This window comes from Mauremys reevesii, linkage group 3, assembly GCF_016161935.1.
Source record: "Mauremys reevesii isolate NIE-2019 linkage group 3, ASM1616193v1, whole genome shotgun sequence".
NCBI classification, from domain to species: domain Eukaryota; kingdom Metazoa; phylum Chordata; order Testudines; family Geoemydidae; genus Mauremys; species Mauremys reevesii.
In genome coordinates this window covers 134,362,141-134,385,012 of record NC_052625.1, presented here as the reverse complement: position 1 = coordinate 134,385,012, position 22,872 = coordinate 134,362,141, and the positions used below count along the sequence as shown (strand labels likewise).

Sequence of the window (22,872 nt, the reverse complement as noted above, 5' to 3'; positions counted from 1 at the left end):
TACCATGTCTCCGTATATTGTCATCACTTTAAAAATAGGTTTCACCTGCCTTTTATCTTTGAAGATTCACACACACATGGTCTCTCGCCAGGGCCAGTTGTAGGGGCAAGTAAACAAGGTGCTCACCTTGGGTGGTAACTTCCAGGGGTGCTGTACCGCTGGGTGTTTTGTTTTGCTTCGCTATGATTGGCCAGCCTTTTTTATTTTATTATTGTTATTTTTTGCTCCGCTGATTGGCCAGCTTATTTATTTATTTAGTTATTTGGCTCGGTCACCAGTGTGGCGGGAAGAGAGATTGTAAAAACATTTTTCACCCTAGCCAGCAAAATGGCTAGGGCTGCTCCTGCCTTTAGCACACAGCTGTAGTATCAGAATGTAACTGAAAGTTGAGTGGGTGATTTTATATATTTCTGTAGACTACTAATGCAACCATATTGAAACAATATCTTACTCAGGAATATTTTTGTAAATTAGTGGTACAGTATTGACACATTACATATTTACATTTTTAAAAAGGCAACTTCAGTTCTATTTTCTATCAGTTCTAGTCACAAAAGGCAACAATTATTTTTGTTTTTATTCTAACATGTTAATATTATTTGGCTGTGAGAACTGAAGATTTCCATTATACTACTCAAACAAAATATACTCTTTTGCTTTGTTTCTCTCCATATTGTTTGGCAAACTCTTTAACAACGACTAATGTTAAAAGAGCAATTTGCTTTTACGGTCTGTCTCACATAAATCCATTCAATTACTTAAAAAAAAAAAAGCACACACAATGGTAAGCAATTTCAAATTCTCAGATCTACAGATCTATATGTTAATAATAAGGAAATTCATTATTATGAAACAAAAAACCCAACCTTACACTAAAAATATTACTGAAAACCCAAATCCACTGTTAGTTAAACCAGTTTAAATCTGGAGTAACTCCTTTTGACTTCAATAATCAATGTTCATACTTAAATCTCAGCTAGGGCTATGCTTCATAAGATTGGCTTGTTTTGCAATAGGACAGAAATGGACACCAACTAAGTAATATTTTGATAAGTGCATATATTCATGGGATACTGAACGGGTTAAGAATGCACACTTATCCTAAGCTACTTTAACTCAGTTGAAAGGGAGGGAAGACATCTTATCTAGTACATAAGCTTATCATCAATTTGCTACCCAAACTAATTTGTGCATTTGATTTCTCCCCATGACTCAAAAAACCCCTTTCCGGTACATAACTTGAAGTAGCATAATGACATCTTTCAATATTACAAAACCCCTCCTGAAAATATCTAATTTCAAATCATCAAAGTATAATGTTCTTATCCTGGAAAATAGCAAAGTCTGACACGAGTCAAAAACAAACCACTGTTTTTGCCTCATTCATTTTAATTACTCATTTTGCATTTAGATTTGTTCACAATTAAATATTTCCATAGTTAAAAGCAAAGCTAAGGAGGAAGATAGTAAGAATGTGTAGTATAGATGGGTTGCAGATGAAATCTGTAAATGTTTGTAAGGCTTCAAAACCTATTAATGCTCATCATTTTTTTAAGGACTGTACTATCTGAATGCCATTCAGAGAAAATAGTGAAAGCTACTTCTGAATATTTGCTGCCATCTAGTGACCACCTAAAGTTCCTGTGGATTGTTGGGTAAGGTCAGCATAGGCTAACAACGAAGTACTTTCTACTGCAAACCCTTAAGAGTAATTATGAAACAAATGGTCTATAAAATGAGAGGGCAGCTTCTGATAGGTTTGGAAATTTAGGACTGGTAAGTGGAGTGAAAAGACTAATAAAGGTGTTTTCATCTTTAACAAAGTCAGAAACAAAATTCTAAATTGTTGTATTTAACATAGTCTTAGTACAGCAGTTTTTTTTAACTCCTTAAACAGTTACTTGGCTGTTATAAGGAGAAACACTGGTCCTTACAAAATACATATCATGTTGAAACTGAACTGCTGATTGCACCTTTTTATCTGATGGATAGACAACTATTAATTATATTGCTCACACAAATAATTGTTACTGCAAACTGTGCCTGAAAAATGAAAGGCTGGCTTTTAAAAATCCAGCACACAATGTGTATTAGTGAAAATGAAGGTTATTTAAGTCAACAGTGTAGGACTTTTTCAACTAATCGGTCAAAGGCTTATGCCAGTACAACTGTGACCGAAAAAAATTATAACAGCAATAATGTATAGTTTTAATTTTAAAAAGCCCTAAACAAAGGAGAATAGCGAGGTGAGCAGCAATTTAGAATACAGCTTAATTTACCAGTTTTATTTTAAATAAGTCACTATTCTTAACAGTACATCATCTGTAAACATGTTTTTACATAATTATGTAAGTTTTCACTTAATTATGTAAAAACATTTTTACAGAAGTGATCTTTCTTCTCTTGAGTACATCTATAATAAAAGACCTTCAGAGAAAATATAGTTCAAAAGTTTTTTAAACCTATTTTCATGCAAAATTTGCTAGTTAATTGAATAGAGCTACAAGCATTTTACCAATAAAACACCCTCCCACCACGGTCTGATAAAGGACCATCGCTGTATATGATCTCATATAGGTATGACAGGACCGGCTCCTCCTTTCTCTTCAACCATTAACCCACTATGTTTAAATTAAGAATTAAAAAAAATAAATTAACAATCACAGGACTCAGCAGATTGTGCCATATTTATAAAGAGAAATCAGCCTCAGGGCCAATCAGAAGTACTCTGAGATTTGAAAGGAGAAACTGTCCTACCCCAATAAAGAGAAGGGAGCTGTATCATTCTTCAGTAAAGGTAAAGAACTTGAGTAAAAGGCAAAGACACACTGAAGAGGGCTAATTTGACTGAATAAATCTGAACTATAGAAGCATTCTATTTAAGTTCAGGAATATAGTAACTTTTTATTTTGTAAATATAGTAAGAACTATTTTTCTTATCATTTCTTTGAATCGCCTGTACAAAGATCAAATAAAGTCATCCTATCAATTTGCTATCTTTTAAACATATTCTCTTTGCTAGAGCTAAAAAAGAAAAGCTCAATAAATCCTATCAGAATCAAATTTTCTTTAATTCTTCACTTTTCCATGCTAAATAATCTTAGGCTTGGTCATTTCCTCTGAAATGTAAGATCCACCACTGCTGAACTTTTCTAGACCTATTCTATCTCAGTTAGATTCTTCCTAAATAGCTTGTCTACACTCATCTCATTGTCCCTAAAAAAAAATTGCGAATCTTGCTAGCACTGATGCAGCTTTATAGAGTTAGCAATATGGGAGACTCTTCTATAGAGAAGGTCCTGGTGGCCATCAGCACTTCAAGACACCATATCTTCTAGACTTGATCTAAAGGGAATTTGAAAACTGGTGGTAATATGCTGGTGACTGCTCTATACAACCACTCCCATTGTTTCTGCCACAGTCAATAGTTGGGTGATTCTGGGGGGAAAAAGCCAGTGTAGACACTGCCTATGTGAGGTGATCAAAATTGAACACACTACGTCAGATGATGGCATGCCACTGTTCAGTGTAATGGTATCCCATTTGCATTTTATTTCATCTTTTCGCCCTGAAGTGTTTTTGGCCTATTGCAGACATATTCTGCTACTTATGATGATTCCTGCAACTTTGCAAGCTTATATCTAATCAGTATACATGTGAAGATCTAATCAGTATATGACTATTGCTGAACTCAAAGAGAGAAATGATCAGGTTGCCATCGAGAAAAACAATAGACTACTGTAACTGGTTTGACTTACTATTGATTTTCTGTAATCAAGCAAACACCAATCTTTCCTGCCTTGTCATCAGAAGCCATAAAAAATCGTTGTTTCATGGTCTTGTCAATGCCTTACTTTGGCTTTTCAGCATTTTCAGTTAACTTACAGTATTGCTACTTCCACTAAAATGTTCGTAAACAATCACTAGCACACTTCTCAACAGATTCTCAGCTGGTTTAGCTGCACTGAAGCCAGTGGAATTTCATTAACATGCACCATCTGGGGATCTGGCCCTTAAAGTACAATATTACAATTACATTACAATACATTTGGTCTTTTAAAAAAATAATCAGACTTTAAAAATTTCAGAATTTCATTCTATTTCTTTGCTTATTTATATGGTGGATCAATAATTAAGAGACTCTCTAAACGGTTTAGTGTTGCAGCATATCACAACTTCTTAGTTTTTTTTAACCGTTTACATAACACAATATTTATTATTCATTATTATTTTTTATTATTGTAGCACCTAAGAGCCTCAGCCTTAGACCAGGACACCATTGTGCTAGGTGCTGTACAACATAGAACAAAAAGACAGTCATGCTTGTTTATTATTTTGGGAATTTGCATACAAAATATTCCTTTCTACACTAGTTTGCCAATTTTCTTTCTCCCCTCTCACTCCCAGTTTTTAACTTAGTACAATAAAAATTAAAATGACTATATTTTAGCATATTGCATATTCTCTTAAAATTTTTTGTGATCTGGTCAGTCTTACTAACTACTAAAGTATATATATTATATGATTCAGTTACTCCCCAACTCCTGCTCGTGTTAACTTCTCTGACTTTATAATGCATTGCTTTACATTTCATACTGAAGGTGATGTGTGATCTATATCATCATATTTGCAATGGGTAAAAAAAGCTGTAGCATTTTTACAGAGTACCATTTGGGTATTCGGTTACTGTTAAGATCATTTCAATTTCCATTGAGGCCACCTTTGGGCCTAGGATGGATTTCATTCATGTTTGAGGACATTAAATTATGCTACTGAACATTTTAATGCCAATTTAGTAAAATATTATCATATTCCTCTCTGTTATAGATCTGCAGCCACAATATTATAGATTACTTACAATTCTTCATAAACAGGCTAACTTTGTTGTGGATGTTAGTCTTACTAGGAATATGAAATACTTGCACTCCATTTTTTAAAATTTAAATATTCTGGCGCCTAGCAGTTACTCCAGATGAGTACTATTCCAACATTACAGAGCACTTTCTCCCTCATCTGTCTTACTTTTACATACTCCTTTTCCTTGTGACTATTCTACATGAGGATTAAGTGCCCATTTGGATACATACCAGCTCAGCTGGTACTATGGAATGATATTTACCTTTCCAAGTCTTCTGTAATTAGTTTTGTTTGATGGTGTCTAAGCTAATGAAATGTAGATAATTTATTATTAAATGGAAGAAAAACAAATAATAATGCTACATTAAAGCATCACAGTTAAAATCACAAAGCCAGAAAACGCAAAAGTTAGGGTTCCAAAAACAATGCTAATGGCACATTTGTTTAACAACAGACAGCTGCAGCAAGTCTGAGTTAGCAGAAACTTGGTACATTGATTTGTTATGTGTTTGTACAATGCGTAGCACAATGAAGTCCTGATTTAACTGGAGCCTCTGGGTATTATGTTAATATATAATAAACCATAATAAATGGTAGGTACTAGCTTCGTCTTTGCAACGAACGAAATAAACATTTAAAATGGAAACTGTGAATTTGCAGAATATTCTAGAATGCAGCAAAACAGCAAAGAAAAATGAGAATGTCCCTAAAATGATGTTTACCTATCCTTGATAAGAAGCTAGATGTTTACTTAGCTGATTTTAAAAGTGCAACTTAATTAAAAAAAATTGGACCTTTGCCCTTCTTTTCTTTACCCTATAAAGAAGGCCTGCAAAAGTTAATTCTCCTCTCCCTCAAAAAGGATATGTTTTCTGCTTGCTCTGTTTTAACCATAGAAATATCAACATCAGGTATCATCTTTGGTTTTGCTGAAAAAAACACAAGAATCTTGTGATATTATATCTTATTTGAAGAGGTAAGGTGTTGATTCTCTAATAAAACGTTCCTTCTCCAAAATATTAGTCACTCACTGGAATTAAATAGACATTAAGAAAAAAACAAACTCCAAAATTTTAGACATCCTAACTAAAGGTCTCTTCCCTCCTGAATTATTCTACATGCTTGGGATGCTATCATTTCACTAGTTCCCCACTTGTCCTAGGGCAGAGAAAACCTGAATTTATAATGTAAAAATAAAGCAGAAAAATAAATACTTTTTGGGAAGGGGAAAAAATAGTAGAAAATTAAATCGCCCTTTCAGGCCTTCTTCATATATCATAAGAAACAAATAAAAGGCATAAACCCAATATTTGCCTATGAAATCTTTCAGGATTTTGCTGTATGTTTTTCCAATGAAAATATGTACACTATCCCTAACACAAATTGTACTAGCAGAGTTGTGAGCATCATCTCCTATGTTAATCCAAGCCCTCTGAGTAGCCCAAGAACACGAAGAGAAGTCACAACAGGGCTAGAGCTCTTCTAAAAATCTTAGTAGATGGCAAACAGTGATGCTCAGAAGTGATTATTTTTCCAATTAAAAAAATTGTTAAAAAAAAGTTTTCCCTTGCCAAGCAAAATCACTAATCCCCAATGAACACTATGTTGAAGCAAAGTTTCAAACTTAATCGGACAACTGGTGCCACTAATGCTCTCTTTATACCAGTTGATGAACTGGCCCACACTGTTTTTTCGTTAGCTCTATTTACTAGAGTACAGCTAGATTTTTTTTAAATTAAACATGTATTATTTAACTCCTCCATGGGTGAATTAAAAAGGAAAATCAATTACAGCAAAGACTAAACATGTACAATTTCATTAAAAAAAGCCAATATTTAGGAAGTTATGAACGTGAAAACAGCATTATAACAGAGATCATTTTGCAACTTCTACTGCTGTCGGCACTAGCAGGCACCAGTGAATATGTTATTGTTTTCAAATTTAATTGCACCCCTTCTGACAACAAAAATTACTACACAACCCCAGGTTGGGGGCTGAAGCCTGAGCTTTGGCTTTGGCCTCAGCCCTGGGCCCCAGCAAGTCTAACTCCAGCCCTGGTGACCTCACTAAAATGGGGTCGCGACCCACTTTGGGGTCCTGACCCACAGTTTGATAACCGCTGGATCAGAACCATTGACCGGCATAAGAATTATTTTAGTTACCCTGTCTGGATATGTTTTTATTTCACATTGGAGGTGGTTGCATGTATTCCAAAATCTTTATCACCAGCTAGAGCTCTAATTTGTATGTTTTGATAAATAAATATATAACACGTGTGTGTGGCGGCTGGGTAGGAGGGCACCCATTCATTCTGCAACAGTCCAAATTGCCAGCATGTATCTAAGATTTTAAAGTTCAGCTGGACAAGTTCTGCCTGCTTTATATTAAAAAATAAAGATAAAAAAATAATCATTTGATTTAATAGGGAAAAACTAACTACAATTAACATTGCTCTGTTCTGTAAGTGCTAATTAGCAATAGTGTGTTATGTATTTATATCAAAATCCTATATAATCTTATAAAATTATATATCAACTAAAAATAGTATCTCTAGAAAATACTTACATGGTATTATCAATTACCTTCATTAGATTCCATCAAAAGGATCCTCCTACATCCATCACAGTTAAAGATTTATATCATAGATGTTCAATACATTAATTAGTGATTGTCCTGGAAGAACCGTGCATCTGTCAATGTGATTTACAATCTTCTACCTCCTTCCTCACCTCCACCAGTAATTACTATCTCTACTAGAATATATGAGTCATGACATCAGTCATATTAACACTGGCATTAGGAGCTAAACTGGCATATCCTATATGTTGTGCTACGCCAAGTAACAGTTTTGTGAACTTCTCCAGGGGCCAAAGAACTCTCAAATCACTTCTCATATAGGCTTTGGAAAACACGAGTTTTTTAAGCCAATTCCACACATAAGTTTTCCAAAGGTGCTCCTTGCTACTGAAAGGTCTCATCTGGCCAGGAGGAAGAAAAGAGTTTAGGGCTCCTTTAAGCATCTCTTCTAAATTTGAGTTACACAGGACTTACCTGAGTGGAACCAAACAGGGAACAGGAAGTGGACGATGAAGAGGAAAGCATTTATATCCCATGCACTCTGGAAGGAACTCTCTCTCTCTCATTAATCATAGATCAGCAACACCCACCCTCCAACCATGGGATCAGAGTAAGACTGTGGTTTTTATGATCTGCTGTGTGCATTGCACTAGTCATCGTTTTTCTTTCAGGGCTGGGAAAGAATTTTTCCTTACTGCCAAATTGGCTGATATGAGGTGGGCTTTTTGCCTTGCCCATAGGTCAGGGATCCAGTGGGGGTAGGTAAGGAGGTTAAGCCAAGATGCCATAATTTAGCAGGTACCAGGTGTCCAGTGCAGTACTTGTTACAGAGACGATACAGTTCCTTAATAAATAGCAGTTGGAAGGGGATTTAGGGGAAGTCATCCATTAAAGAAGCTGGGAAACGGAAGGTTGGCGCTCCTAAAGTCAGACAACAGGGAGACAACCCACCCCCGCTTTTTCCCCAGTTCCTCTTAACCCTCCCATGAGAGGAGGATGGCGGGGTCCCAGCAACAGGCTTGGACCAGGTTAGAAAAGGGGAGAGTTGACAGCAGCCCTCGCAAATAAGTGGAAATGATTGAGAAAAGCCCTGTACAATTTCTTACCGAGTATTAGCAGATAAGTTAAATGAGGAGAGATGAGGCCTAATTAAACTACATCCATTGCTGGTTGTGGAAAAAAGACAAAGCTTCATTAATAAAGTCTTTGCATAATGCTTCAAGATAGGATAAATACATTAACATAGCTCCTCGTACATTAAAAAGGCAGATTCTAGAAAGAAACATGCACAACCAGCTAGTCTTACAATAAGTCCATACCAGAAAACTTGCATAAGAACAGGCAATACAATTGTCTGTTTCTTTAAAAATCACAAAGGTAGAAATCTATCACTAACACTTACATAAGAAAACTTGATGTGGTTTTGGCAATAACTTGTGGCATGTTTCCAAATGGGGATAATGTCCTTTTCGCAATAACCATTATGACCCGATGTTGGTGCTAAAACACCACTATAAAGATGGACACTTCTCTGCTCTTAGACCATTCATGAGAAAAAATTGCAGTAACTCTGATTTTGTAATTTACTGCAATTTCTAGGAAAACAGACACTTAGGGGGAACCCATCACTCTTCTAGAAATCAGAAGACTCCTGTCCAAAAGTTTTTGTCAGAAATTTCTCCAAGTTCTCTTTCCAATCTCTCAATCATATATAATTTATGTTTTGTTATTTTAATATTATTATCTCTACCCCAGAAAAGACCCAGGTAGCTTAATTAGTTATTAAAAATAAGTTTTATAGTTAAACAAATGAATAAATGGTTAACAGATATAAAAATCTTGGCTAAAATCTTAGTTTTTCAGTCATAGGATTATCCATACCTATTAAACTGAACTTTTTATTGGCATGTAGTATTCAGATATTATAAGGTAAGACAGCTAATTGATAGGATTTCTTCAACTCAAAAAGGAGTTCTCTCTCCTTTTGTTCAAAGGACAGCAGTCAGACACAAAAGCTGGGTATTTGAGTTGGAAACTTTCAAGCCCTTTATTAGTTGGCTCAATCTTCTGTTCCAGACTACAGCTATTTAATTTTGCAGTGTTTTCCTTCTGACAGAGGCACAAAACAGGACTGTCTCCTTTCATGGATTTTGCGTTTTCTGCACAACTACCAGCTAGCTTAATCACTGAAACCTTAATATGCTGTGGGACACTCAAACCCCTTAACTTATGGATATGAAATGTTCCATGTCTCTGTATTTTCTAAATTAAATCAAAGATTAAGGTATAGGTTTAGACTGCGGTTTTCAAAGCCAACAGAGTATATTTTAATGGAAATTGTGTATCAAAATGCACAGAGATATAAGAATTGCCATACTGGGTCAGACCTGTGATCCATTTAGTTCACTATCATGTGTCTGACACTGGATAGTACCAGATGCTTCACAAGAAGGCACAAGAAACTGCAGATATGTGGTAATCTGCCATTGATTAAGGTCTCATCCTGATCCAATAGTTAGAGATTGGTTTAAACTCTGAAATATGAGATTTTATCTTCCTTCCATTGTTCTTTTCATTAGTATTAACAGCGAGTCTTGTTATTCATACACTTATAAAGATTCAAAGAGGAATTGGACAAGTTCTTGGCCTCAATGACATCAATGAATTCCACAGTCTAAATACATGTTATGTGAAAAAGTATTTCCTTTGTAAGTTTTTAGTTTGCCATCTTTCAATTTCATTGAATATCTCTTTTTTCTTGCATTATGAAACAGGGAAAACATCTGATATATATTTTTATCATGTTTCCTCTTATTCAACTCCTTTCTAAGGTAAACAATCTCAATGTTTCCAGCCTTCATATAAGAGTTTTTCCCCACCTAATCATACTCCTTGCCTTCTCTGAACCCCATTCTAATTCTGCAATATCCTTTTTGAGTGATCTGTATTGTTCACAATATTTCATATGAGACTGCATCTTTAATATAGTTTTATAATACTATACTATACTTTTTTCAGTATTGTTCTCCATACCATCCCTTATGCATCTTGGATACTCTTTTTAACCAAACCCACACATTGAGTTTAGGTATTAACTGAGATGATCACAATGATGTCTAGATCATAGTAGTAGCTTCACTTATTTGAAATTTTTACCCCAGAATACAAAAGAAATAGAGAAAATCTATTTGCACAGAACTCAAATTGTTAGGTACTGTTTTCTCAACTCATGAACTGGTGTCAAGAAAAAGCTCCATTGCAAATTGTGCTGAGGTGACAGATTTCCAGTCAATCCTCCATTTGCATTAAGATCTCCATTTGCATTAAGTTTAGGAATTTTTGCTTCACTGTGCACACATCCCTCCAGATATGCATACAGGATGTGTTCAATACAACAAACCTAGTTATGTCAAACATATACAAATGTGGTAATAACACAATGTGACATATGTTAGAAATCTATCAAGGGGCTGTTTCTGGTACAAAGTTCTTGACAAAATGGCTCAGTTTACTTCAAGTCTGCTATTTGCAGGTACAGTATTTCTTGAATTTTTTATTTTGGATATTGTGTTACCTGCCCAATTTATTGGAATGTAAGTTAACTGAGGCATACATTAGTCTATTAGACATATTGTTTAAATTCTTTTGCATGGATATAGAGTATTGACGTACTCTTTAAGCCTGGGTTAGAAATAATCAGTAAAAATGCTTGATCTACCTACGCAGCAGAAAGACTTGATAGATTCTACTGAGTTTCTTTTCAGAGTTTCATTTCTATTTTACCACAGCTATTAGATTTATAGCTTCACTTCCCCCTTTTCTTTTCCTGACCCTCAATTTTTATTAAAGTATATTAATGACTAACCTTGGTCTTTCATTGAGACAGAGAGAAAGAGAGAAAGCACTGGAATGGGTTACCTAGGGAGGTGGTGGAATCTCCATCCTTAGAGGTTTTTAAGGCTCAGCTTGACAAAGCCCTGGCTGGGATGATTTAGTTGGTGTTGGTCCTGCTTTGAGCAGGGAGTTGGACTAGATGACCTCCTGAGGTCTCTTCCAACCCAATTCTTCTATGATTCTATGAAATCTTGGTCTGGGGGAAAATGGTGGGAGATTCACAGGCCCTCTCTCTTTTCTTCCCACAAGCAGATCAAAGGTGTATTGGGAGAGGAGCACAGCAGGGCTGCTGTCAGCTCTGTAGCAGCAGGCCTATGGAACTCAGTGCTCAGGACAGTAGCTGAACCACCTTTGCTCTGCCTCATTTTGGGGGAAAGAGGGATATAGCAGATAGCCACAAGTGTTTCCTTTTCTAACCCTCCTGTCCCTCTCTCTCCTATTCTGGGGTGTGTTGGAGGAGGGGATTCTCTCTCCCTTTGCCCCCAAGCCTCACCAGGTTCCTTGGAGGGCACCACTAGGAGATGCTCCTGTCCAGAACCCTTGTTACATTCCAAAACTTCCAGATATTTTTAAATTGCATGCTGGTGTGGGAGAGGGATGGGAAGCACATGTGAACATTTCCACCCTTCCATAGTATTTTATGGCTAATGCTCTTTGAAGTAGCTGAAGCCTTTTCAGGCAGGTGCTGCAGCCCCAAATACACCCATCCCCTGGGCTGTACTGATGTATAAATCTACTTGGACAGGGATTCTTCCTGCAAACAGCAGAGTCTCAATCAAGAGAGCCCAAAACATCAAAAACTAAGAGAGACCAAAGCTCACCATTTGCTGACCCTGACCCCTCACACTTCTATGAAGAGGGGTACCAGAAGTAGACTTGCACTTTTCAGAAACTATTACATCTGTTTTAGCTTTATGTTTGGTTTTTAAGTATTACTCATATTTTTTTCCTTTTTTATATAAGTTGGCCCTCCAATCACCAAAAAAAAAGACTAACATAATAACAAACAATAAAGCAAAGAAATAAATGGATAAAAGAGTGAAACATATACCCAAACATCAAGACATAATGTGATCCATTAATGAAGTCATTAAGGCTTTCAAGGTTTCAATAAGTTACTGAAAGACATTTAAGTTAACCTTTTTTTTTTTCCAATAAAAGTAAAGAAATTCAAAGTTATAAGTGCTTTTGAAAAGTGATTTACCCTTCTTGATTTGGAATACATACTTAGATTTCTGCATGTCCCAGAAAAAATATTTTTTAATTGGTTACTACAATGACTAGCCTTTGAAAAGTTATATTTTATTAGGATTAAAGCAAAATGTAGTCTGCAAATAACTATGACATTTTCAAAGAAAATAGATTTTCATTTAAGATTTTAATTTAAGCAAACTGATGATTTGCTGTTTGTAACAAATCTGTTTCAATTACTACTGTAAAACTAATATCAAAGAGAAAGAACAGGTCAAACCAGAATACGAGTTACATTTCCTAGCTCAGGTTCAATAAATTAAATATTAGAGTTTTCACAAATAAAGGATAACTTTTCCAAAAAATTATTATTTTTTAGAAAATTTCTTGTTAGTGTATGTGTGTGTGTGTATATATATATATATACACACACACACACACACACACACACAGAGAGAGAGAAAAATGTATAACAGTATAAAAGTAAAAGTAAATATTTTTATACTTTGCCTTTATTAATAAACTTTATACAGAGCATTGGAACAATCCAGTTATGTTAATTAAATCCAGATTCTCCTAAAATAATTCTGTGTAAAAATATAGAAAAAGATTATAGGTTCTTCTGTAGCCGGGGCTTATATCTGCTATGTTGACTCTCCATATTTTGACTTGTAATATTTATAAATTACTTTCTGCTGTGCTTGTAATGCCTTGCGATACTTACCACACCTGTGCAAAGTGTTACTTATAGTTCATTTCTCTTAAATCAAAATATACACCTGTAAAATCCCTTTATTGAGTGGAGTTTCTATTAGTTTATAGACATTCTGAATATATGAATATTGCATTTTTTGTGATTAAACTTGGTCATCTTAAGATAGTTTCTCTTAACAACTTATCAAATGTTACCTCTGCATTTAAGTTGTCAGCAAGGCTTTCAAGAAACTGGCTCTCAATTGGGTTCTGCTGAGTAAGCAGAGTCAGGTAATGGCTGAGTTTATCATGTGTTGTAATAATGATGCCTTCTCCAAATTTGTCAAACTGAGGCCGTCCAGCTCGACCAAATATCTGCATGACATCTAAAATTCCAAGGTCAACAAAGGAGCCTCTTTTTGCAGCATATATTTGTGTTCCCTGGTTGAGGAAAAGTTAATAAAAATTACCATAAACACACACGAATATAATCCTGATGAGCTGAATACTGAAATTAGGCAAATATAGCATGATCTCAAAAGTGTACCTTAACTAATCCTTTCATAATCTGCGATATATTTAAATCTGTACTATACAAACTGGATTCTGACTGGAGAGAATTAGTTTAACGAGAGATAAATAACATTTCAAGTCAATCAGACCCCTCCAAACCACAACAAAGATCTTGCTATTCATGCATTTTTATGGGTTTGTTCTAAGACACGTTCACTTGCAGAGCAGGATAACCACTTACCTTAATAACAACAGCATGAGCAGGAAGATTGACACCCCAGGCTAATGTGGCTGTACAAACCAGTACTTTGATATGTCCATGAGAAAACAAGTTCTCAACCAAACTTCTGTCTTGCCGCAGCATTCCTGCATGATGAATACTAAATCCATCTGGAAACAATTCACGTAACTGCTTGTTTCTGGACCTTTGTACCTACAATGGGCAAAGGAAACATATTAATTCACTTAGAACTACAGTATAGGAAGCACCATACTTAAAAAGGATTTGAATTATCACCATTTCAAGAAGAAGAAGAAGAAGAAAAAAATAAGACTACTCAGTTCTATTATGAACCATATAAAAATGAACCATTTCCACTAATGGGGAAATTTAAGTACATACAAACACCTGTTTATATACTGTAAGTGAATCAAATTGCTTCCCATAATTACTTGCAAAAGAATTTACTTACTTGGCACCCAGAGAAGCCAGATGAGCATTATACTACAGTGGCTTCATTTAAGCTGATGGCCCAGATTTACCGATTCACAGTATGAAAAGCTATTTGAAAGCCTGAATTTCTCTTTCCTTTTTAACATAAACTCGCTCTATTGGCAAGAATGATTGTTACTTTCTGGCTATTATAAGCATCTTATTACACTTCATTACCAACTGAGAATCTTTATATTTATCTGTGGATTTCTAGAGCACCCAACACTACAGTTTTTCAGAACTATATACTGTATTATAACTAATTTATTCTATGTTCAGTTGTGGCAAATGTCAATTTCTGCTTTATCATTATATGCATTAGTCCCACTTTTGCTGTCTCATGCGCATCACATGTCTACCAAGAGCCGATAGAGTAGCACAGTGGGTAAAGCAGAGCAGAGTTTGGATCATTACGTTGGCATGTTGCCAAACACACACAAAAAGTCTTTGCAAGAGCAGAAATAAATAGGGAAATGGGAGGGAGTGCAATTATGAAGGGGGAAGAGGAAAACGTACACTTAATGAAAGCAATTCAGATCATCTACTTTTTCCAGAGTTAATAATTTTGGGTTCTGAGAACTTGTGGGGAAAAATATATTGGGGCTAATGAGAGACTGAAAGGGTGACAAAGCCTCTCAATACCTGTTGTTGTTTATTCATTTGAAGGGAACCAAACTAAGCTTCAAATTGGTGAAGTGTTCATGAGGATTTTTATGCAAGTCAGTAGAAAAATCACATTGTTATTTAACTTATCTGCTGCATTGCTCAAGAATGAATAAATATGAAGCAATGCATTTCATGGGAACTATTCTTTGAAAGTTAGAAAAGGAAAACCAAATATTTTATAAAATACACAAATGTGCAAAGGCCACTGTATGTAGCAAATCAACCTCCACAAAAGAAAATCTCTTCATCTGCCTGTCTTCTTAATGCAGGCAAAATGTGAATTTGCTTCACTGTCAAAGTTGAAAATACTAGAACCAAGGAACTTCTGATTTGATTTAAAATACAGTGAGAACCTCAGTGCTAAAGAGTTTACGATGTACGGTAATTAACTTCTGTTTGAAAAATGTAACCTCTCTGCGTGTTAAATTATACAGTATGACAACCATTGAAAACACAAACCACAAGTATCAATTCAGAATAAAAATTCACTTCCTTAATATTATGCACTGTATTTAGCTCATACCTCTCACTGCATGTATGTAAATGAGGTTATTGTATTTTTGGATCAAAAGAGTTGTCTCATAAAATATTGCTTAAGTATCACATAGTCAAATGCCAAAACTACACCGTTACCTCGATATAACACCACCTGATATAACACAAATTTGGATATAATGCGGTAAAGCACTGCTCCGGGGGGGCGGGGCTGTGCACTCCGGTGGATCAAAGCAAGTTCAATATAACATGGTTTCACCTATAATGCGGTAAGATTTTTTGGCTCCCAAGGACAGCGTTATATTGAGGTAGAGGTGTATTTACTGTATTACCATAATTATTTAGCCAAATATCAGAGGGGTAGCCGTGTTAGTCTGGTTCTGTAGAAGCAGCAAAGAATCCTGTGGCACCTTATAGACTAACAGACGTTTTGCAGCATGAGCTTTCGTGGGTGAATACCCACTTCTTCGGATGCAACAGGATTCTTTGCTGCTTATTTAGCCAAAGGAAGACCATTTAATTATCCATTGTTATAAAAGTTTAAGGCTAAGGTTAAAAACTAGAGACTAGCCTGAGTTGCAAAATTCAAATCCTGATCTCAAATGCCCACAGACCAGAGCAGAGAAATCCAGGATTTTGGCTGAGTTCCATCTAAGGTTGCTACCTGTCAATGTTTTTCCAGGATCACTCTTTTTTTGATGAAGTTGTCCTGGAAAATCTACATGGGTGTGGAGTACACACTGCCTGCCAGCTGTGTAGTTTTGTGGTCTCAGGATCATCTTGGATGTCCCTTTTTTAGCACCTCAGAGGTAGCAACCCTAATTCTGTCTCTAGTCAAAACTTGAGAGATTGTTGTAACCATAGTAAACAAGAGCAGCTGTTGATATTAAAACAGTTGCCCAACCAGTTTCAGAAAAATCATTGTCCAGCGATACCAAAAGGAGGACAGGAGACACTTGATATGGATTTAATCAGTCCACAACTTTATTATTAGATGTTTGGGACTACCCAGCAGATAAAAATGTACAGTGCAGACAAATCCATGTTCATTCAAATAACTATCTGGGGCTTCCACCTGCCCCACTTCATTTTCCATTCAGGTCTGCAAGCCAGCCCATGGCTGGGCCCTTACCATCCAACCTCTCCTTCCCCTTAGGAGGGGTAAGATGGGCTATAAGTAATGGGGGTGGCTCCCTGCCATACCAATCATAGGAGCCCCCCGCCCATTCCATTCCTTTAACCAGCACCTCCTTTTTATGTCCTTTACCAGGCCATTTATCCAGTCATTGGATGCCTTCTCTATGAAGTACCTGCACTGAATATCCACCCAGAACTTACAAAATGAGTTGCGACATAACAACTAACCCCCTTTCCTCCTCACCACAGTAAGCACTCCCTCAAATCAGATGTAGGGAAGGCAAAAAAACCCCCATTCCACCTAAATGAATACAGTGGTGAGGAAAAATACCTTCCTAATTGCCCTAAAAAGGAGCAACTAGTGCAAAGCCCAGAGCAGGTCCAATCCAATCTGCTATTTGCCATCTTGAGGGGAGGGAGGATGGGTGCTGCCTTGCCTGCTGCATGGAGAAAGGGCTTTTAAACCTGCCCCTTTTAAAGTCTTCTGCACTTATGTTCCCAGTGTTGCCCATGCTGACCCCCAGCTTCTGACCTTCTGACCTCCTGCCTCCCCTCACCCGTAAAGCAGCAGCAGTTTCTGACCTCCTGCCTCCCCTCACCCATAAAGCGCTGTTACCCTTCCTCTGGCAAGCCTGGACAACAGCTCCCCCACTTCAGGTGCGGTGCAGTCAAACTAATATTGGGAAAATAATCTATTAATAAGAAAGACCAGGTGCTGACATGCAGTTCTTTTAGATTTGATTAAGAGAAGAGGGAGGCTCTTAATGGAGACCAAAGGAGGAGCATGGGAAGTGTGTTTGTGAGGAAAGACAAAAATTAAGAGAAAAGGTTTAATCATTCAAGAATTCCAAACAGGTGAGCATTCTTGAGTATTTTATAATATATATAAATATTTATTTGCACCCAAAAAATACCAAATGCCTTAAAATAAAATTCTTGAAGGATTTAGTTTTCAGTTTTGTTTATCAGATTTACAATGCTGGCTATCTTAAACACAATATTTTAAACAGCTACTTAAGAGATTAATTGTATTTTACTGCAAGATTATCAATAGTATGCTACAGAGTTCACAGTACACATTTGCTGTTGTGAAAAACAATAACGATGGCTCGACTCAGACTCTCTACAGCACTGACAAAAATTAAATGATATGTATAGCACTGGTGGTTTTGTAACTACCAATGCAAAGAGTTCTGTTGTACATAAAAGAATCAAATCAAACAAGTGGTGTTAAAAACAACAACTGCGAATACGCATCAAAGAGAAAAAAACACATGTAATATGCAAAAATTTTCAGTGGCTGTAACATATGCAAAATCTCTGTTTGAAAGATTGCATATTGCTCTATCAAGGCCACAGAGATTCTTAAATATAAACAGCTAAAAGAAACAAGCAGAGCCAAACAGAATGAAAATGTGCTAGTCATTAAATGAGTGATACAACTGAATTATCACTTCTGTTTCTGGGACTTAAATGATTCCTATTAGCTTTTACAAAATAAAACAACCATTAAAAAAACAAACAACAAAAACAACCAAACAAGAAAACACACTGGGGACACTGACTGATCTGACCTTCCAACTTGTTGAGGTCCTGATAATTAACACAGTCATAGTAAAAATAATATGAAATTCACCAGAATAAAGATAATTTTTCTGCCCCTTAGCGATAGCCAGCTTCTAAAAAATACATGCATAAAATTTTTTTAAAAGTTGGCAAGTATGGTTCAAGTTGAACATGCTCAGCACATCCAAGACGCACTCAGAAGCTTAGATGATTAGTATTAGGCTTTGCAGAGTTCTACAGAAAGGTTCTAACATGATTTGAAAACAGTATCAATTGGAACATATTACTAATACATAAGTGAAATCACGCTCCAGTTCACAGTGGCCTTCTTTTGATTTTAGTTTGCAATCTGAATTTCACTTTTCTACAATATTCAAACTTCATTTAAAGGTAACTGCTCTCGTCTAGTCACTTTAGCTTCTGGTTTTTTATTACTATTCAACTATTACACATAGAAATTCAGTATTTCCCCATTATAAGGTCATGATCACTTTTAATAAAAAAAAATGCTACAGATCAAGTGAGCATCTGAATTCTACATTTAATCCCTATGAATTACACACTTCAGAGTAAGAAAAATTATGCATTTCTCAAGTTGTCATTTTCAAAGGGAAATTAAGTGGGTAGATTATTAAATTATCCTAAGGAAGATTATTTTGCCAGAAGATGGGAATAGGTGACAGAGAATTGATTACTTGATGATTACCTGTTCTGTTCATTCCCTCTGGGGTACCTGGCATTGGCCACTGTCGGAAGACAGGATGCTGGGCTAGATGGACCTTTGGTATGGCCGTTCTTATATTCTTAGCCACTGTGTAGTTTTTAAAGACAGCACCTTTGCAGACAAACCTAAGCACCATCTCCATGAATTAAAGCACTGTTCCCCAATTTATTTTATTCCAGAAGCAACAAAACCAGTGATTAATATATATGAAAAGTGAAGCTGTAAAACATGAAATGATGTGTTACCTACATCTTGTTGTTTTCTATCACAGTTTTAAAGAGTTTATGTTACAATTTATCTGAAATTGTAAGTGTTTCAAGGTGGACGGTGAAGTACCTTATTACGAGGTCTGTTTCCAGTGTCTTAATTACAATTGATTTTTCACCCTCATTGCTCAACTACCTGCAAATTTATGACCTTTTGCTTCATGTATGTCTGCATCAATACGAGTATGTACTAAATAAATATTTGATAGAAGATATTAAATAAACTTCACAGCTAAGATAGCATGGCAATGTCTATATTTCTCCTTTCAGGGTCTTGAATTTCACGATGCTCTCTATGGAGCGCATTAAAAATGGCAGTGTTACAAACAGTACAGTGAGTTGTCTACAGTGACTCAGAGAAAAATCAGAGGAGAAGCCGTGTTAGTCTGGATCTGTAAAAAGTGACAGAGTCCTGTGGCACCTTATAGACTAACAGAAGTATTGGAGCACAAGCTTTCATGGGTGAATACCCACTTCGTCAGATGCATGTGGTGGAAATTTCCAGAGGCAGGTATAAATATGCAGGCAAGAATCAGTTTAGAGATAACGATGTTAGTTCAATCAGAGAGGATGAGGCCCTCTTCTAGCAGTTGAGGTGTGAACACCAAGGGGAGGAGAAACTGATTTTGTAGTTGGCTAGCCATTCACAGTCTGCAGGATGGCTACCTTTAAATCTGCTATTTGCTCCAACCCTTCAGACAGAGACCAATACCTACAAGATCTTCACCAAGCATTCTCAAAACTACGATACCCGCATGAAGAAATAAGGAAACAAATCAACAGACGTGTACCCAGAAGCCTTTTTCTGCAAGACAAGCCGAAGAAAGAAACCAACAGAACTCCACTGGCCATCATCTACAGTCCCCAGCTAAAACCTCTCCAATGCATCATCAGTGATCTACAACCCATCCTGGACAACAACCCCTTGTTTTCACAGGCCTTGGGAGGCAGGCCAGTCCTTGCCCACAGACAACCTGCCAACCTTAAGCATATTCTCACCAGCAACCACACACCACACCATAGTAACTCTAACTCAGGAACCAATCCATGCAACAAACCTCAATGCCAATTCTGCCCACGTACTTACAGCAGCAACACCACCACAGGACCTAACCAGATCAGCCACAACATCACAGGTTCATTCACTTGCATGTCCACCAATGTAATATACGCCATCATGTGCCAACAATGCCCCTCTGCTATGTACATCGGCCAAACTGGACAAATGGCTACATAAAAGGATAAATGGACACAAGTCAGATATTAGGAATGGCAATATACAAAAACCTGTACAAGAACACTTCAACATCCCTGGGCACACAATAGCAGATTTAAAGTTAGCCATCCTGCAGCAAAAAAAATTCAGGACCAGACTCCAAAGAGAAACTGCTGAACTTCAGTTCATTTGCAAATTTGATACCATCAGCTCAGGATTAAACAAAGACTGTGAATGGCTTGCCAACTACAAAAGCAGTTTTTCCTCCCTTGGTGTTCACACCTCAACTGCTAGAAGAGGGCCTCATCTTCTCTGATTGAACTAACCTCGTTATCTCTAGACTGATTCTTGCCTGCATATTTATACCTGCCTCTGGAAATTTCCACCACATGCGTCTGACCAAGTGGGTATTCACCCACGAAAGCTCATGCTCCAATACTTCTGTTAGTTTATAAGGTGCCACAGGACTCTTTGTCACTCAGAGAAAAATGTTCCACTTAATTTTAATGAGAAGTGAGGCATACAAAATGAAAAAAAGATTTATTCATGCATTGTTATCTTTCAGCTACAGAGATAAAAAGCATAACATGACAGACTTCCCTACTTTCTCCTTTCATCTGATAGTACAGAGATATCATCATTCATGGAAAAATACAAACTAACTGCTTTTTGTTTGAAAAAACAATGTTATATGAAGTATAAAGAGCAGAATGAAAATGTAACAACAGACTTATGGTTATATTTGTCTTACTTTAGCAACTTTTTCACTTGGATGTTCAAACAGAGCTTGATAAAAAGAAGCATAAGCCAACCTATTAAGAATTAAAAGTGAAATGACATAAAACAATGATTTCTACTATCTTCCTTCTCTAGACTGGTTCAGGACAGGCTGGGTACATCACCGTTGGCTTGTCTTAACTCTGTGGTGACTGATCTTTTTGGCGAAGACAAGGTTAGTAGTTTGGATTTGTTTGCAGCTACTAAGTCAGGTCAAGGATTTTGGTGTCCCTTTGAATTTTGTTGTCTTTCCTACAGAAAGCCATGTTTCTGATTGACATGTAAGTATTTTCTTCCAGCTACATAAATGGCATTAGCTACTCCCCTACTTGTCTCATAGTTACCTTGCTACAGCAAAACTTTGTCCTTGAGACCACAAGGCTGAATTATTGTAATTTCCTCCTTGTGGGGCTCACAACAGGGCATCAGTTTTAGCTTTTTCAGAGTGCAGCATCATATTTCTTCACTGGTTTGAGCAACTGTGAGCAATTTAAGTCCACCCTTCTCATTCTCTACTTCACTCTTCATTAGCTGAAAGACCTCAACAGTTTTGGCCACTGTTTTTGAGGTCTACTTAAGCTTCGTCCTTATCAGTATTTGTGTTCATATACCATCAGACTTTTTGACGCAATTACAAAATATAATTAAAAACGCCTAAACAAACCAACCACCAAAAGAAACTGCGGCAGACTCCAATAAAGGAAGTTTATATGCTATTAGTAGTAGATTTAATAAGTGTGAATGCTTCCATCATCTGTATCCTTCTTAACATATCCCTTGAAATTGAAGTGCTGGCTGCAAAGTCAGTAACTTTAAAATAATTATGTAATAACTTTTCTAAATATGTGTGAATAGTAACTCTTAAGCCTTCTGAGATTATTACTTTTAGATATATAGCTCTGACACTATACATCAGAGGAAAGGGACAGAGAGCCATTCAGGAAGGAGAGAGCAACACAGAAAGACTGAATGGAAAAAGGACAAAGAAGAAGACAGCCAATGGTCTCATTCCTGCTCTCACTAAAGCAAATGAGATTGGACCCAAAGTAAGGAAAAAAAACCTGACCCACATATGAAGATTCAACACTTTATTTTCTTCTCTACAGGCTTCTGTTTTTCACAGCGTAATACTGAGAGGTTGAGAGAAGTACATTAATCAATGTAATATTGTCCCTATCGTCTCATGACACCTTTGACATAGCATTTCTACCTGTTTATTTTATATTTAGGCTTGTATGGGTTAGATTTGTATAGGTAAATATTGATAAATGTCAATTTCACAATAAACACACAAACCGATGAAAAATATTTCCATCAACAATAAAAATTTACATATAGGCAACGAAAGAAATTTTTTTGCTTGAATTTGATTTAATGTTGCTTGAAAACTTATTAGAGTTTGATTGAAGGCTATTTACTTTGTATATTTAGATATATGATATTGACAATTTTGTTTTAATGGTTATAAAGCTAACTTTTCAAATCTCAATGTCTACTGTCCTTAAATAATTATTGTCCGACTCCCTTACTTTCCCACAACTGTAAAAACTGAATCTTAAAACCCATGATTTTGTGTAACTTTGAAAAT

At 36.3% G+C, this 22,872-nt stretch overlaps 1 protein-coding gene across 2 annotated transcripts in view; it reads right to left on the bottom strand.

The window, feature by feature from the left end:
• ASCC3 (activating signal cointegrator 1 complex subunit 3) overlaps positions 1-22,872 on the bottom strand; it is a 493,632-nt gene that overhangs the window by 136,184 nt on the left and 334,576 nt on the right. For both annotated transcript variants that reach the window (XM_039531733.1, XM_039531734.1), the window contains exons 15-16: positions 13,967-14,158; positions 13,429-13,653 (exon numbers count right to left, since the gene is read on the bottom strand). In XM_039531733.1, coding sequence (XP_039387667.1) covers positions 13,429-13,653; positions 13,967-14,158 — 417 coding nt within the window. The remainder of the gene's footprint in view (positions 1-13,428; positions 13,654-13,966; positions 14,159-22,872) is intronic.